Source organism: Alnus glutinosa, chromosome 2, assembly GCF_958979055.1.
Source record: "Alnus glutinosa chromosome 2, dhAlnGlut1.1, whole genome shotgun sequence".
Taxonomy (NCBI): Eukaryota; Viridiplantae; Streptophyta; class Magnoliopsida; order Fagales; family Betulaceae; genus Alnus; species Alnus glutinosa.
Window position 1 is genome coordinate 37,028,676 of NC_084887.1, and position 17,613 is coordinate 37,046,288.

The 17,613-nt window shown below is 36.2% G+C and overlaps 2 protein-coding genes across 3 annotated transcripts; both read left to right on the forward strand.

The window, feature by feature from the left end:
• Nucleotides 1-227: 227 nt before the first annotated feature.
• Nucleotides 228-11,072, forward strand: LOC133859916 (golgin candidate 6). Its single transcript, XM_062295497.1, has 20 exons — nt 228-383; nt 641-694; nt 1,286-1,338; nt 2,356-2,483; nt 2,569-2,621; nt 4,314-4,460; nt 4,602-4,675; nt 4,763-4,832; nt 5,158-5,211; nt 5,306-5,401; nt 6,628-6,678; nt 6,753-6,839; nt 6,949-7,062; nt 7,153-7,224; nt 7,641-7,826; nt 7,937-8,040; nt 8,220-8,268; nt 8,453-8,518; nt 9,281-10,048; nt 10,299-11,072. The coding sequence occupies exons 2-20, from the start codon at nt 671-673 to the stop codon at nt 10,848-10,850; spliced, it is 2,748 nt and encodes a 915-aa protein (XP_062151481.1). The 5' UTR covers nt 228-383; nt 641-670; the 3' UTR covers nt 10,851-11,072.
• A 1,236-nt stretch (nt 11,073-12,308) lies between these two features.
• Nucleotides 12,309-16,254, forward strand: LOC133859917 (glucuronokinase 1-like). 2 transcript variants are annotated; one of them, XM_062295498.1, is made up of 6 exons: nt 12,323-12,646; nt 13,255-13,404; nt 14,066-14,254; nt 14,342-14,458; nt 15,506-15,666; nt 15,828-16,254. In XM_062295498.1, the coding sequence occupies exons 1-6, from the start codon at nt 12,416-12,418 to the stop codon at nt 16,069-16,071; spliced, it is 1,092 nt and encodes a 363-aa protein (XP_062151482.1). In that variant the 5' UTR covers nt 12,323-12,415; the 3' UTR covers nt 16,072-16,254. The 2 variants fall into 2 exon arrangements, with proteins under 2 accessions (XP_062151483.1, XP_062151482.1); XM_062295499.1 differs by lacking the exon at nt 13,255-13,404 and having other exon boundaries at nt 12,309-12,646.
• Nucleotides 16,255-17,613: the final 1,359 nt, after the last annotated feature.

Sequence of the window (17,613 nt, forward strand, 5' to 3'; positions counted from 1 at the left end):
ACCACGGATACACAACCATACCCGCAATATCTGCGAATCAGGTAAACCCGGGTGTCCGAGTTTACATGTCATCCTGACGTTCTAATCAATGGGCCAATCCGTACGGGTTGGTAAAGTTTATTGTGGTACTGAAAATACCCTAGAACTCCAATGGATCCAAAAATAAAAAAATAAAAAAATGTTAAGCCCACATGGAAAGGCCCGATCTAAATTCGTGATCCGACACAAGCAAGCTTACCAAGTTCTCTCGGTTCGCCGGTTTACTCATCAGCGACAGCAACGTTAATTTTGGCGAGCTCTGTGGCTTGCGTCTGAGGTCAAAGCTCGAATACGCGAATTGGAAACAAAACCTGTCATTCAAAACGACGTGAAAGCAAAGCACAGTAAGATCTTTACGCTTCGTTTTGATCACTTTAATCGATTATCATCGCAAGCGAGTAATTTTTGAGTGCTAATTTCCCTGCATTACTAAGGAACTTTCAATTTAGGGTTTCGTTTCTTTAGTTTGTGTTTTCTGTGAGCTTTTTTTTTTTTTTTTTGGTAAAAAATCTAATAATCCATGATTGTCTTCTCGATTTTGATTTGAATAAGATTGTTTGAAATCTTTGGGCCTTCTTTTTTCTTTTTTCTTTTTTTTCAGGATTTTCTAACAATTTGGTGACCTAGGAAGATGGATTTGGTGTCTGGTTATAAGGTCACCTCTCTCTCTCTCTCTCTCTCTCTCTCTCTCTCTCTCTCTCTCTCTCTCTCTCTCTCTACAGTTTAATTTTGATTATTGCTGTAATATCACATTTATTATCAAACTTCCAAGCCTAAATTTGTAATGCATGTTCTACAGGATGTAAATTTAACACAATGAATAAGTAATCATAATATTTAGATGTTTTAGTTTTTCCTTTTCGTATTTTTCTTTGGCTATTCTACGATTAGGTCTTATCATTTTTTTCCCCCTTCTATAGCATGTTAATTAGCTGATGATTTTGTCTATAAGATTACTGGTTACTATAAATGATTGAATTTCTCTTAGTATCATGGGCAGAAAAGTCTTGAATGAGATGTAATAAATTCATGATTGGTTGTTTACTTTCTCTCTCAATCGTATGATTTTACTGTATTTCAAGTCGTGGGCAAGCATAGGTTTTTGGGTTCTATAGAGGGATGTCTTTTGGTTAGTGGGGCATTCCCATTTATTTTGAGTCAATGTATGATTGAATAGATATCGTCAATGGTATTTGTGCTTTGTATTTTATATTTGTTTGTAATTAAGCTACAAATTATCATGCAGGGGGTTGTTGGGCTTGTTTTTGGAAATGAGAATTCTGCTTCAAATGAAGACAGGTAATTTTCTCTTCTGTAGTCGTGATATTTATGAGTTTGAATAAAGTGTATGCAACTCAGATGCGCTTCGACTCTTTCTTTCCTGCCAGTCAAAGCTAATTCTAGAAGAACTTGTTATACATAATATATATATAAGGATTTGCAGTTTCAAAATGTGCGATTTAAAAAATAGTGATTTCAAAACGTGCAGTTTGAAAAAACAATTTTTAAAAACGCAGTTAAGCATTTGTAAAATCACAATTTTACCTTTAAAATTGTAGTTTAACCTTTAAAATTGTGCGCTTTTTAAAAATGCACTCCCTTGCCTACGATTTGAAATCGTAGATTTTTCTATATTTTTAAACCTCAATTTTTTAAAAATGCATTCCCAAATGATACACTTTCCACGATTTCGTTTAAAATCGCAAACATACTCTTTGACTCAGATATGCTTTGCCTTCTCATATTATATTTGTTTGATCGAATATTTGTATTCCTGTGTTGCTGTTGGTGCTTCATTAGTGTTAGGAGAGATATTGTCCATGTAATATGTCTGAAGGCTTAGGATGAGCCGTAGACTTGGACATTCTCGGTTCTGCATTGGGAGTTCTCCTGGATTATCTTATGCACGGATCTTGTTCTGGCGGTGGGTGGGGTCATGTATCCAAGGTTTACTCTCCAAGGGTGGGTTCGAAGGGCCTTGCCTTGGTGAGGTAGGCTTATATACATTGGAAAATAATGTATTATCTCATTAGAATGGGTGGTGGTTCTGGTCAGCAGTTTTCAAGAAATATGCATTTGGCTGGTTTATGGAGCTGGTAGCCTGTTTTGTATTGTATTCTTTGCTCAAATCAATTTAGTTGCTACCTTTTGCCTTTCTTTCAATTTCATTTCGTACATCCTTCTTTGCTTCGTTACTTATTTTCATGCTTTTGATTAGAAATTTGGACCATCCATTTTTATCATCACTATGCAATATTATATACTGGGGAAGTATTTGCTTATGTAATCAATCCACTGTGTGCTTTATATTGCTAGCTATGTTGAGCGGTTGCTCAACCGTATAAGCAATGGTCAACTGGCAGAAGACAGGAGGAGTGCTATGATTGAGCTTCAGTCTGTTGTAGCGGAAAGTCCAGCTGCCCAGCTAGCATTTGGTGCAATGGGTGAATGCTTCTCTCTTTTTTGATAAAGTGGGTTAGTCTTTGTGCTATGATAGCAATGTATAATATATTTGGTTTACTTTTTCAGGGTTCCCTGTAATTATGGGGGTCTTAAAGGAAGAACGTGATGATGTTGAAATGGTGGCAGTTCTTTCTTTCCTTCATATTTGTACTTGTAATTTCTTTTTCTTCCTGTTCTTAGTTCAATTTCATCACTCAAAAAATTACGTATGAAGTTCTCCATTTAGGAGAAAGAGAGTGAAAACTGAACTGTGACTTCCAGTTTTGCCCAGCTTCCTGATATAAAGTTTCTTGTAAGGCCTTGAATATTGAGGTTTAGGTAGTTTAAAAACTATTCTGATATGTTCTTCAGTATCAGCTGTCTTCTATGCTGAAACATTTTATGGTTTAATGGTTAAATTCTACAGTTAGGCAAAACCCAATGGCCTGATCCATATTTCTTTTCGTAAATTCATCTTTTGGTTTCCTCTAGTTAGGGTTAGCCTTTTTCCTCGAATTGATTGCCAAAATTCTAATATGCTATATTTTATGAAAATACCACTTATGACCATGATAGAGGAACCGTACAGATTTTGGTTCTGAACATGGACAGAGGTTGTGAAGAAAATACTCGACTATAATTTTATAAGTCCTTTTTGAAGTATTCCACAATCTACTTACAAAGAAAAAAAGAAATATTCCACTTTCTAAGAGCATTCAGATAATTGAGATGGTTCTCCAGCTGTCTTGATGGAGAATCAGATATTTTGCTCTGCTGAAGCTCTTTTGTGGCCATTAGTGGAAACTGATTAAGTGGGACGTAAGGCTTTTTTCTCTGCTCTGTTTTTTTTTTGGAAAAAATGCTCTAGAGGTTTTTGAGGTATGACTTTTTATCAAATCAATCCCTGAAGTTTAAATTTTATTGATTTACTCCCTAAGGTTTCAATTGTTATCAAATGGATTTTTCCGTCCACCTTCCATTAAATTTCTAACTGTGTTGTCATGTCATATCCAATTAGAAAGCGACTCGTGTCCCCTTTAATAAAAAAAATTAAAATTACGTATATATTAAAAAAAAACACTATAGGTGGGGTGACCACTCGAGCCACCCCCATTTGCCCATGGCTGTGCTGGCCACCCCCACCTCTAGGGGTGGCCCGAGCGGCCACCCCACCATTGGTGTTTTATTTTTTTATTTTATTAAATGGGACACATGTTACCTTCTGATTGGGTATGACGTGGTAGTACCGTTATAAATTTAATGGAAGGTAGCAAAAGGATCTGTTTGATAACAATTGAAACTTTAGGGAGTACACCAATAAATTTTAAACCTTAGGGAGTGATTTGATAAAATGTCATACCCCATCGCTTGGTGTGGCTGCAACCTCAGGTTTTTTTTTTTTTTTTTCTTCTAGAATATGTATTTATACTTGTAATTTTTTTCATTAAAGGGTTCTAATTGAGTATGATGTGGCGGCACCGTTATAAATTTAACGGAAGGTAGACAAAGGGATCTATATGATAAAAATTGAAAGTTTAGGGAATAAATCGATAAAATTTAAACCTTAGGGAGTGATTTGATAAAAAGTCATACCTCAGCCTCAAAGACCTTTGGAGCATTTTCCCCCTTTATTATTATTGTTATTATTGCTGATGAATAATAATCCACTCTTACTGCAGTGTGTTTAATTGCTTAGTCTGCAATATTGGTTGTTATATCCTATTCCTTCTTCTATGACTTTATGAATATTCCATTCTGAACAAATGCTCTTTAGTTTTATCATGTTCCAAGACTGAGTAAGACGGTGAGTTCATCCATTCTATTTGTGCCAGGTTCGAGGTGCTCTAGAAACTCTTGTTGGTGCCCTGACTCCTATTGAGCATGCAAAAGGGCCAAAGAATGAGGTTCAACCAGCTTTAATGAACACTGATTTGCTTTCCAGAGAAGCAGACAGCATTTCTCTTCTTCTAAGTTTGTTGGTGAGAACTTAAAGGGTTAAATTTTGGATCATCATGAAAATGTTGTTAATTGCATTTGGCTGGTTTATGCTTTTTCTGCTTGCTTTATGCATATAGCTGCATGATCTTTTTCATTTTTCTTTTTCTTGGGTGTTTTGACAGTCGGAGGAGGATTTCTATGTACGATATTATACTCTTCAACTTTTGACAGCGCTCCTCACAAATTCTCCAAATAGGTATTAGTTTTTTAGCTACTATCTTGCCTTTGTGCCTTAGCTTTTGGATTCTTTTAAGTTGTGCTGGTTTTCTGAGTTCCTCTTCAGGTTACAGGAAGCCATTCTGACCATTCCTCGTGGTATAACTCGGTTGATGGATATGCTAATGGATCGTGAGGTAGAAAACATGTTCATGGGATCTTGCTCATGCTACTTTTTTCTTCTTCTCAAATTTATAGTTTAGCTTCATCATAGGCATATTTCTCCACAATAGAAGCTTTTAGGTGTGATCTCATTTGGTAGGAAAAATTAAATTTTTACATAACCTCCCGAGCTGATTTTTCCATTTACAATTTCTGTCTATTACACTTTCACTTTAAAATATAACTTGCTGGAAACCTTTAAAATTTTGGCTGCTGTATTACTTTATGTAAAGGGAACACCAACATATCTTCAATGGTTTGGCTTTGTACTTTTATTGAAAATGATTGTGGTTGTTTTAGGTCATTCGAAATGAGGCCTTACTGTTGCTTACGTATTTGACCCGTGAAGCTGAGGTAAGATTTTCCTTTTACTTCTTCATTTAATTATTCTGTTGAACCTGCACTGTGTTTTATTTCCTTTCTAAGTAAAATAGTTTTGTGATTTTAGGAGATTCAAAAAATTGTGGTATTTGAAGGTGCTTTCGAGAAGATTTTCAGCATCATCAAAGAGGAAGGAGGTTCAGAAGGTGGTGTCGTTGTGCAGGTGATTCATTACTCATTATATAATGATAGTTTAATCAACTTGTTCTTGTTTGTTTGTTGAAAACCATTTGTTTATACTGGCAGCTTTGATTGGTTGGGCTTCTACAATTGAAACTTCTTTTTGGTATTTCATATTTAGTACTCTTTCTTTTTATGTGAATAAGTTGAGCTGCTTGTCTTGGATTACTAAATGAGCTTCATCGATAAAGTTATAACAGAGGTTAGAGGGAGGGCAGGGCAGAGGCCTTTGGTATCCCCTCCAGTCAAGAATTGGGCCTCACAATCACTAGCCAATATGCTTTTCTCTCATGCCTTTCTTCGTTCATGGTTCGATATTCTGGTGTCCTAGGCGTAGAGGAACCACACCAATCCATCCCGAACTTGGTGGTTAAACTCTACTGCGGTGACGATACTGTCGGGGAGGTCCTGCGAAAAATAGCTCGACGCCAGGATGATAAAAATAAAAAGCTTAACACCTCTCATTCTTATTACTTTTCAATACGAAAAAGAAAAAAAATGCCTCTAATTTGTATTACTAATTTGCTAGCTAAATGAGACAGCTCTTTATATGATAAAACTAATCAACCATATCCATCAATGTTAGATTTTGTTCCAAACACTTTAGTTCATCATGGATTTCTATAGTTATGATTCTACTTGTTGCCCAAGTGAAGGAGAATTTTGGTTTCAGCACTTTTTTTTTTTTTTGAGATTGACAGCCGCATGCTCTATATTATCTTTTGGCAGTCCTCTTGGTTACTTATTATGTTGCTCATCTGCCAAGTACTAGTTAAATATTTAGGTGAGGAGAAAGCGCGCGCACACACACACACACACACACACACATATATATATATATATATTGATAAGTGATGTCAATTCATTAATAACGGTGAGGAGAAAACATATTGAAAGACATTGGTCATCTATCATCATGATTTTGCTTTCTCTATGATTCTACTTGCTCAGACACACACTTAAATGTAGAGAAGGAAGTTTATTCTTTGTAGAGAATTTGTTAGAATAAACAGAGCCATATCCTCGTGCCTTTAAGGTCCATTTTCAAGAATTTTTGTCTGTGTCAGAACTCAGAAGAAAAAATGGTCATTAATCAAAGCTTCCATGGGTGTTTAGTTATTCCTCCATTCAGTTCTACTTTTCTTTACAAGCAATTGAAAATTTTATGAATATCTTGGTTAAAAAACTATCGTACATGTAACTGTGCAGGACTGTCTTGAATTGTTGAACAATCTTCTCCGGAGTAACGCATCTAATCAGGTTTGCAGCCTCTGCTGTCTTATTATTTATGCATGAGGTTCTTTCCTGCTGCTAATTTTTTAAGTGTGGTTCAGATACTACTTAGGGAAACTATGGGATTTGACCCCTTGGTATCAATTTTGAAACTACGGGGAAGTACTTACAGTTTCACCCAACAAAAGGTTAGATACTCAAATGTATATAAATCTATGTCATAGACCTTTGGATATGCTGCCACAGAAGCCTTACTGGTTTTTCTTCTTGTCCTCGAAACAAACGCCATGCCAGTAGACAATTATTCTACTCAGTGCATTGGAAACCATTAATTTGTTAATGATGGGAGGTCCAGAGGCTGATCCTGGAAAAGATGCGAATAAGCTAACAAATAAAACATCGTTGGTTCAGGTTTCTTACTAACTCTGTATCTGCTACAGTTAGTGCCTTAGATCATTCTTTTGGCTGTATCTTATCCTGCATTTTGTGCATTGGTTGTAGAATAAAGTATTGGATCATCTTCTGATGTTGGGTGTTGAAAGCCAGTGGGCACCAGTAGCTGTCCGTTGTGCGGTACGATGACTATTCTGAATGCTCTTCTCTCCCTCTCTCTCTCTCTCTCTCTCTCTCTCACACACACACACACACACACACACAGACTTCGACAGATACACATCACATATAGAGAGAATTAAAAGATGCGATATTACACTTTAGTAGGCATTTAGACTTCTGTTTTGAATTTCCACTACCTTGTTACTTATAAAATGGAAGGATATTGCAGATGATGTCCATATGATGGGCCTTCTCATTTGGCAGTTGCAGTAGCATAGCGTCAATTATTTTTGTGTTTGTTTGGTGGATTGCATTTTCACCTCCATGTTTTTTTTTTAACATACGATGGTGACTTTAATAGGCTATTGTTTGATTATGAGGGAGTACGAAGGTAGATCTCTGTATTACTCTTTTTGGTTTATTCACTTTATCAGGCATTAAGATGCATTGGTGATCTGATTGCTGGACATCCCAAGAATCTTGATATCCTTGCAAGCAAAGTTCTTGGAACGGAGCCACAAGTAGAACCTGCTATGAACTCAATTCTTCGAATCCTTTTGCGGACGTCTAGTATGCAAGAGTTTATTGCAGCTGATTATATTTTTAAGAACTTTTGTGAGGTTGCGTATTTTATAAGATTTTGTTTTGTACATTATTGCTTCTTGACCTTGTATGTGTAAGCTTCGTTTTAATTTGCTTTTGTTTGTTTGTTCCATCTCATTTGAATCAGAAAAATGCCGATGGCCAAACAATGTTAGCATCCACATTAACTCCTCAGCCACATTCAATGACTCAAGCTCCCCTTGAGGAGGATGTGAACATGTCATTTGGAAGGTTTGTCTGTTCTGTGTGCATTGAGGATTGCATTTTACCTTTGATTTCTCTGTTTTGAGTTTGGTCAGTATATTAGATTATCTTACATGAATTAAACATTGATCATCACATTCTTTTCATTTTAAGTTTGAAAAGGCTACTTTTGATGAATAAACCTTAAAAGTGTTTTTCTCCTGCAGCATGCTATTGCGCGGTCTTACATTGAGTGAAAATGATGGTGATCTTGAGGTAATGTGATTCTTTAGTAATTTAACATAAGTTCTAAATACAAAACTAGTACTAGCTGAATTGTCAGATCATCTAATCTTTATGTACAAAGATTACGATCTTTTTATGAGCACTAATAGAACTTAGGCTTTTATTTTGGGTGCTTGCTATGTGAGAACTGTCTAGCTAATATTTTGAAGTGCAGACTTGTTGCAGAGCTGCTAGTGTTCTTTCTCATGTATTGAAGGACAATTTCCAGTGCAAGGAAAGGGTAAGCGATCACATTTCCTTCTTCTCTTGCAGTTAGTGCTAGTATGATTAACAGATGTATCTTTTGTATACTCATGTACATGGGTGCATCACTTTTTGTGATTTAGTACTTCTTACACCTAACAAAAGAAAAAAAAAATTATTGTCGTGAGATTAAAAGTTATATGGAGAATGATTGCATTGGATTGAGACATATTGATTTCTGTTACTAATTATTTGTTTCTTAAAAGGATAATAGAAAATGTAATTTTTTTTGGCTAAACAAATATGATAATAGGTTCCTTCATCACCATTTATACTTAACTACTGTAAAATTTAATGATATTTCTATGTTAACTTTTATTTCTTTCATCTATTCCATTATGATTGCATGATAAATTGGTTCTAGTTGGGGCTAACTATCCTTCATACTTTATATGATAGCTGCAGAACTTAATATAAATTCTTTAAAATGGTATGCACCTTTAGCCTTACTGTTGAACTTTATTTACCTCTCACCATTGGTCTCTTTGCTTTCCACCTTGTAAGGCATTGACCATTAAAAGAAAATATGTTTCTGCATGGGATATAAAGTTTTGAGGTTGGTAAATCTGTGTCACTAGAGGGTGAAGATGACTATTGCACTTAAGCTATTGAAAAGGAGAAGTGTCAAGAAAAACAAAAGGAAAACCAAGGAATTTTGTTTTCTTTGTTAAAACTTCTTTGGATGGGAAAAAAACGACCCTTCACTTATGTTTATCTAATCTTATTAGAAACTTTTCAGGTTTTACGAATTGAACTTGAGGAACCGATGCCATCCCTAGGAGTGCCAGAGCCACTAATGCACCGAATGGTAAAATACATGGCTCTTGCTTCTTCTATGAAAAATAAAGATGGAAAATCAAGGACATCAGGAGATCTGTATGTTCAACCAATCATCTTGAAATTGCTGGTCACATGGCTAGCTGATTGCCCTAGTGCAGTGCATTGCTTCCTAGATTCACGTCCTCACCTTACGTATCTGCTCGAGTTGGTATCAAACTCATCTGTAACAGTGTGCACAAGGGGTTTGGCAGCAGTTCTCTTGGGAGAATGTGTGATTTACAATAAATCCAATGATAATGGAAAGAATGCTCTTGCAGTAGTTGATACAATAAACCAGAAACTCGGGCTTACATCATACTTCTTGAAGTTCGATGAGATGCAGAAAAGCTTCCTTTTTACCTCTGCAAAGTCAGCTCAGCGTCGTAAACCATTGACAAGATCTACTGCTGCTAGTTTGGCAGAGATTGAAGATGTTGAGGAGAATGATTCGTTTGATCAGAAAGATGTGGATCATCCAATTCTTTCAGCAATCTTTGATGATCAATTTGTGAACCTTGTTAAGAGTTTGGAGGCAGATATCAGAGAAAGCATTGTTGAGGTCTACAGTCACCCAAAGAGCAAGGTGGCAGTGGTGCCAGCAGAATTGGAGCAGAGAACTGGTGAAAGTGATGGAGAGTATATCAAAAGGCTGAAAGCATTTGTGGAGAAGCAGTGCTCTGAGATACAGGTATTGTTCTATGTACAACTCATGCTTTTCTATTCTTTATAATATTATTCTTCTGCAAAGCATCACATAATAATGGGAAGAATACCAGTAGGATAGTAATATAAATCAGCCATAGGTTACTCTCTTTTGTTTGTCAAATGGATGACTGGTGCTGAAAGATTTCTGTAGAACTGCACTTCATTATGCATATTTAGCATATACGGGACTAAATTGGACCTACTTTTCTTCTTCCCTTTCTCTCATCTTTCAGGACCTTCTTAGTCGAAATGCACTTTTGGCTGAGGACCTCGCAAAAACGGGTGGAGGAGGTTCTTCCCAGCCTGGGCAGAGAGTGAGTGGGGGCTTGGATAGGGTCCAGGTGGAGACACTCCGGAGAGATCTTCAAGAAACATCTCAACGGTTGGAGATGCTGAAAGCAGAGAAAGCACAGATCGAATCAGAGGCGTCCATGTATCAAAACTTAGCTGGGAAGATGGAATCTGATCTGAAGAGCCTATCCGACGCTTACAACAGTCTTGAACAGGCCAACTTCCATTTGGAAAAGGAAGTGACAGCTTTGAAGAGTGGAGAGGCCTCAACATTTTCAGATGTTGAGGCAATAAAGGCCGAAGCACGGGAAGAAGCCCAGAAGGAGAGCGAGGCAGAACTGAATGATTTGCTTGTGTGCCTTGGGCAAGAACAGAGCAGGGTTGAAAAATTAAGTTCAAGGTTGCTGGAGCTAGGGGAGGACGTTGACAAACTGCTTGAAGGTATTGGAGATGATACTGGGCTGCCTGAAGATGGTGAAGAGGAGGAAGACTGAATATATATATATGGGGAAGAGGGGGCAAATCACCCCCTCCCGAGCCACTCATCAAAGAATCTGCCTTAATCGCTCGTTGTTTTCTTGCATTTAGGTTTGCTTTTGTTTTCCCCCTTCCTTTATATGTGTTTCCTTCTCGAGTCGAAGGCAAAGCTCAATTTGCACGCTAAAACTAGTGTCTCAATGTGTAAATTAATGTGACTAATGTTAATGATTTGATCATTTTTCATGCATTATGCCATTTCATGTTCAATATTTTATTTTATTACATTTAACAATGTACATAATGCCACGTTAGTTAAAATTGTTAAATGATGTGGTAACATATTTACCACCTGGCATCATGTATATTGTTATGTACAATAAAATAAATTTTTGACCATAAAATTGCTTTTCTCCATTTTACTTGAAATGGAGAGGACCATAATCCTTGAAGAGGTGTGTGTGCCTCGTTTGGTTTTTCTTAATTATCATCCTGCATAAGCATTATTAAGTATCCAATCGTATGCTTGTTGTGCTTCATGATTAGCAAAAATAATGGATTAGTTAGTCAATCTTTTTACGTCCTTGTAAACACTACATTAGTCAATCGCTAATGTGAATGAAAAGAAATTATTTCATGGTTTGAATTTTGTTTTATTTTATTTAATAAATGTATATAGTGTCACATTATTAAATAACGTAACAAAATATACACCATTAAATCTAATTTAGACTATAAAACAATTCTTTTTCATTTTAAGTAAAATGAAAGGGACCATGATCCAGTCTACCAGAAAAATAATGGATTGACCTACCTATGGGAAGTGCTACACTTATCATTTTATTTTATTTTTTTATAAAAGTTGATTTTCAAATAATATGTATTTGAAAAGTAAAGCATTTCCTATAACAAAGTGTAGATATTTTTTATTAGTTTTGCTTTGACACTGATGTGTTGCGATAGAATAAAAAGAAAACTTAGTCTTAGCAAAAATTATATAGTACTTAAAATTACAAAAATGGACAAAAATTTGATAAGTGTAGCACTTCTCTTTTGTTATTGTCTAGTCATGTCAGTATAAGGTAGGGTTTGATTTTCACCACTAATAGTATCAGTGTGGCAATAAAGATAGCGGTTAAGGTGGTAACAGTAAATGCAGGGTTACACGAGTTGAAATTTTGTGCATAATTTTTTTTTTTTTTTTTTTTTTTTAATGAAGTGTTTGATGCACAACACTTTGCATATGTCCTATTAATGAGTCTTATTGTGTGTAAATATTATGCACCAAAGTGGTACGTAAAAATCCTTTTCCATTTTTTTTAACGGGACATGGTAAAAAAATTTAGACTTGTTATTTACTCAACTTATATACAACGATTCATATAAGGATTGTTGTGAACAACAGCACAAGTTATGCAGAAAAATGATTACACAATCCAATGAACTCCCCACAATCCAAACGGAAGCTCAATAAGAGTCAGACGATGACGTGGCACGTTAACAGATAAGACGTACACGTATACATTCGCTCACGAGGTAGCACAAGCTGGACAGAGACGTCACAGAACAATCGGGATTTTGAATGGATGCAAAAGGAGCTTCGCCGGATTCCACTTCGTCGGGTGCGATCGAGCACAGGGCCCATGCGAGGGTGGGACTGCTCGGGAATCCTAGCGATGTGTACTTCGGCCGTACGATCTCATTCACGCTCGGTAACTTCTGGGCCTCCGTGCGATTGGAGCCGTCCGATGAGCTCGTCATCAGGCCCCACCCCACCCACGATTTCGTCCACTTCCGATCCCTCGATCACCTGGTCCACCCTCTCTCTCAAATTGTACCTACATTTGCGTAATTGTGTATGTATGTGTCTTTGTTTTGGTTTGATGAGCTTGATCTGCAATGTTCTTGCTTGGAAATTGGAAGATCTATGTTCTTGAATTATGGATAATTTTGTTTTTGTTAAGGGATATATTGATTTTGGTATTGCATGCAATCTATAAGAAGCTCGAATTTATAGCTACATTTCGCTTAATGAAAGTTTCATTTTTTTTTTTTTCTCGCAAAATCGTGCTTGCGTTTTTGTTTATATTCGAATGCGTTTTAGACTCGATGAGTAGCTCGTATTTGTTATTACTTTTTATTTTGTTTTATCGAATTTGATCAAATTCCAAGTTAGATCTTGATGCGTGGGATTTGAAATGATAGAATTAAAGGTCCATTTTTTGATTTGGTGATGATTTTGATATTATTATGGGTTTGAGCGTATAGTTTTTTTTTTTTTGTCTACGAGTGTGTAGGCTTTATACACACATACATATGAAGAATATTGTGGCAGTATACATTTGTCTTAGTCCTTGTACACGATGCAAATGATTGTGAATTTTATGAGGGTTAAAAATTTGCTCTTTCCTTTGTTTACAGGTGAGTCGGTTGAATAACGAAGGTTATTATGGAGGTGTACGATTACTTATGGCAATTTGTAGAGTTTTCCATAATTATTGCAAAGATAACAAGATTGATATTCATGGGGGAAATTTCACTCTATCATATGACACTAATATCCCACGCCAGGTAGAGCTTTAAACCCGTTCTACAAGAGATCACTTACCACTTTTTGTGAAAATCATTATGTGAATTGTCATACACAATTCTATGTTTTTTTTTTCCTTGTATTCCTATGTTTGTGAAATTTACTGTTTTTTACATGTCTTTTCTGTTGGCATTGAGGTTTATGATCCATTTATTTAATTCTCCTGCTGGGTAAAATGATAAGGAGTAACAGGTATACGCCCTTAGAAAGATTGCTCGTGTTGAATAAAATTCATCTTTGTTGCAAATTCTGATTTTCTTTTGCCATGGCATTTGGTTAGGGAAGTCCAATATGCCCTGGCATCGAGATTCCCAGGAATGTGATGCCTATGAATCTGAATGTCCAGACATCTAATCATGCCATGTTTGGTTTGATTAAAAATTTGATAAGATACCATCCATACCTCAAGAACTGTTATTGACACATATTTTTGCTTGTGGAGAAAACTAAACTGCAAGTATATTTCCCTTCCTGATTTTGTTGCAAAGTTTGTAGATGACTTTTTTTTGCCCGTATGTCTTGTATTTCCTTCTGTTAGTGTAATTACTATTCTTTTCAATAGGAGTAGTAGTTGTATGGGCTTTATATTTGACTCTTCTGATATTGCAACATGTGGCTTAAGTTATAATTTTGACATTTCAGACAGGACTTTCAGGTTCGAGTGCTATTGTATGTGCTGCCCTAAGCTGCCTCCTTGACTTCTACAGAGTTAGGCATTTGATTAAAGTAGAGCTCAGGCCTAATCTTATCCTCGCTGCAGAGAAGGAACTTGGAATTGTTGCCGGTCTCCAAGACCGGGTGGCACAGGTTTATGGGGGCCTTGTTTACATGGTACGTGATTTAAATTTTTAACGCAGGTCATGCACATCTGATGGATAAAAATTGTAATGAATGGGATATTTATATTTCCTTCTGTAGGATTTTAGCAAGGAATACATGGATGACTTGCGGCATGGCATCTATACGCCCATGGATATTAGCCTTCTCCCGCCTCTTAATCTGATCTATGCTGAGAATCCTAGTGATTCAGGGAAGGTTAGCATCGAACCATAGCTTTGTTTTCCTTTCTAACTTATATATATATATATATGTAAAAATTATTATTATTATTTTAAATATTTTTTAATATGGGTCATCATTCTCATCCTGATGGATGGGGGTGGAGCTAGCATTTCAAATTTGGGGGTAAAATTTTAATTTGCAAAGGATTATAATAGTATTTTTTATGAAAAAATTGGGGGAAAACATGGTAGCTTGGGGTGGGCCCCCCAAGCTGCCATGTAACTCCGCCCCTGCATGTGATGGAGTTATGCTTAATTTCCAAATTCTCAATTGCACCTGAGATAGTCTTCATGCTAAAGAACGGGCATGCTATAGTTTTTCTTTTCTGTCACTTTTTCAGACAAGTTGCATATCCCACATTTTTTCCTACATCGCTAAGTATCTGGTTAAAGGGGAGCAGTAATCCTTGCAACTTGGTTTGATGGTCTTATCACCCATTTCAATGCTTAAAAAGGAAAAGAACTTCCGTCAAAACAATAAGTTTAATACTTTTCACATCTTAACTACTTTTTGTTTCAGTTCTCTATAATTTCGTGAGATTTCTATTTTTGTTTGTTTATTGTCTATTTTCATGCCCAATATGTAAAGAACATACAATCTTTCTAATTGGTTGATAATATCCATTGCAAACATATGCTTTTCCAGTGTTGCACTATCTTTTGATTACTTACCCTCTCTTTGGGATTTTTTTTTGAGAGAGCACAAGAGAGTATGCTATGGTGATATAATGTTAAAACTCTTGCAGATAACCTTAATGTGTAATATCACGCATTGGTTTGGTCAAGGGATTACACTGCCATCTTTCTCTGTCAACAATTTCAGTTGAAAGCTAGTTCATTAGGCATTAAGTTATAAACTTCAACTACCATTATAAGAATGCAAAGTGGAGAGTGTACCAGAAGTGAGCTAGCTGCTTCATGAAAGTGAGGTTTCTAAAGAACCCACTAGTCTATAACAGGAGTGCCTCCCCTTATGACCGTCCTGCAATTGTAATCATAGTTAACACATTTGTTAATGCAGGTCCACAGTACTGTGCGCCAAAGGTGGCTTAATGGTGATGAGTTTATAATATCATCAATACTAGAAGTTGCAAATATAGCAAAAGAAGGAAGAACAGCATTACTAGAAAAGGACTATTCCAAACTTGCAAAACTCATGAATCGTAATTTTGATATTCGAAGGTAAGAAATTTCTAAAACTCGACAGTTAAAATCACATGTGAGAAGCCACTGATTATTATAATTCTGACTCGAGATTGCCCAATTCCACCCTATTGATGCACTTTTGTTTTCATATCGGTACGGATGATGAGAGTAATATCATTATTTTGAATATTGTACAGGAGCATGTTTGGTGATGATGCCCTTGGTGCTTTAAATATAAAAATGGTGGAGGTTGCTAGAAAGGTGGGTGCTGCGTCGAAATTCACTGGTAGCGGAGGAGCTGTTGTTGCATTATGCCCTGATGGACCTTCACAAGTAAAGCTTCTGCAGGATGGATGTCAGAAAGCTGGTCTGATTGTTGTACCAGTAGAAGTTGTTCCTTCTTGTCTAAATGCTGATGAGCTTCAAACCCTAAAAAAATAGGGACTCGGAAGCAAAGGCTACCTCTAGCCTCTCCCTAAACCCTAAAATTCGTGTTGAATCTTCAATATTTTTTTTTTTCATGTTGATGCCTCATTTTTGACATATCCAATAATGAAAGAGCATCAACTCATTTCAATAAAGTAACTTAAGTAAGGGGAGGATCTCCCCCCTCCATCTGGATAAGGATTCTCTACAATTTCTTTGAAATTGTAGATTCTCAAATTATATTAATTTAAATCATTTCATGTATCACTCGACATGAAAGATGTTACCTATTAAAAATGCGACATGTTAACAAGAAGAATTTAATATATTTTACTTTGAATTTTAATCTCATTCATCCTAGTTTTTCTAAGGGGCGCATCTTCCAATGTAAATAGATGCCAAACTTTTGGATTGAAATTTCCTATTGCAAGGTTCACTTACTTTTAGCAGATGGGCCCTATATCCTAGACTGTTAGAACAAGTATACTTTGGCTGTCAGCCCTTGTGTTGGAAACGGGTCCTCTCCATTTCATTCCGGTTAGGGAAATAACAAGGGGTTAAATTGTCATTTTAATTTTTTAGACAAATTTACACCTTGTTTTTTCACTAATCGGCTCCTTTTCATTTCATTTGAAATAGAGATGATCCGTTTGCTATATCTATGGGGTTGTCAAGCAATTCGGACAACCAAATTGTAGGCTGTCTTTATCCCAAATTTTGCAGTCCCAACTGTTCAATTAACTTTCTAATTATAACGCCAAGAGGTCCTTTCACCATACAATAGCACGGAATTAAAATACTTTCCCTTTAATATAATTTTTTTTTTAATAATTATTAGCACACACTAAAATCCCCTGGAGTATGCAGTTTCACCACCGATAAATGAATTTTAGCTCAAGTAACCTTACAAATACAACGACGCAACAATCAAGGTCGTGAAAATGACACCACCTTTTCCAAACGTGGTGTTCAACAATCATGGCATTCTGAAAGTTGGAGCCAGAAATTGTGTTGAGTGAGGACAATTTTTACTAGGAAAAGAAAGGCCATTTGGAAGCATCTCATTATGTCTACTTTTCTACCATTTCTCCATTTTATGGGTGTAGATCTCCTGCAATTTGAGCGCCCGGGTTGTAGTGCTGCCTAGGATTAGTAGAACTCGCAACTTTCTTTTAATTTTGAAATGTGGATTTAAATCCAATGCTGACAAAGCAATAAAGCTACTCTATTGCACGGATCCTTAATCCCTGACGGCTGACATGGACAAGTAGTCAATACAAATCTCTCTAATGGTGTTCAACGTTGAGATCATAACCTGTATTTTACAAGAGTCACAGCACATTCCCAAAAGAATTTGTTGGGTTCCCAAACTTGCGCAAATAATCGATGGTGCCTCAAAAATCAACCTCTGATCAACATGCATTGGAAGTAATTTGTTGTGACAATAAACTTTTATAACTGGCCTCTCAATTCACAAAGTGACACCACAAATTAGGATGTTGAGTTGTAGGATATAGACGACTGTTGTTGGCTAAACAATTACTTGTAATTAATTTA

What these genes read in the sequence shown, in the direction of transcription:
- LOC133859917 (XM_062295498.1), top strand. Translation starts at nt 12,416, where the DNA reads ATGGATGCAAAAGGAGCTTCGCCGGATTCCACTTCGTCGGGTGCGATC. An exon ending in TCCGATCCCTCGATCACCTG is followed by an intron (nt 12,647 to 13,254) that starts GTCCACCCTCTC and finishes CTTTGTTTACAG; the next exon opens with GTGAGTCGGTTGAATAACGA. An exon ending in CGTAATTTTGATATTCGAAG is followed by an intron (nt 15,667 to 15,827) that starts GTAAGAAATTTC and finishes AATATTGTACAG; the next exon opens with GAGCATGTTTGGTGATGATG.
- LOC133859916 (XM_062295497.1), top strand. Translation starts at nt 671, where the DNA reads ATGGATTTGGTGTCTGGTTATAAG. An exon ending in ATTTGGTGTCTGGTTATAAG is followed by an intron (nt 695 to 1,285) that starts GTCACCTCTCTC and finishes ATTATCATGCAG; the next exon opens with GGGGTTGTTGGGCTTGTTTT. An exon ending in ATTTCCAGTGCAAGGAAAGG is followed by an intron (nt 8,519 to 9,280) that starts GTAAGCGATCAC and finishes GAAACTTTTCAG; the next exon opens with GTTTTACGAATTGAACTTGA.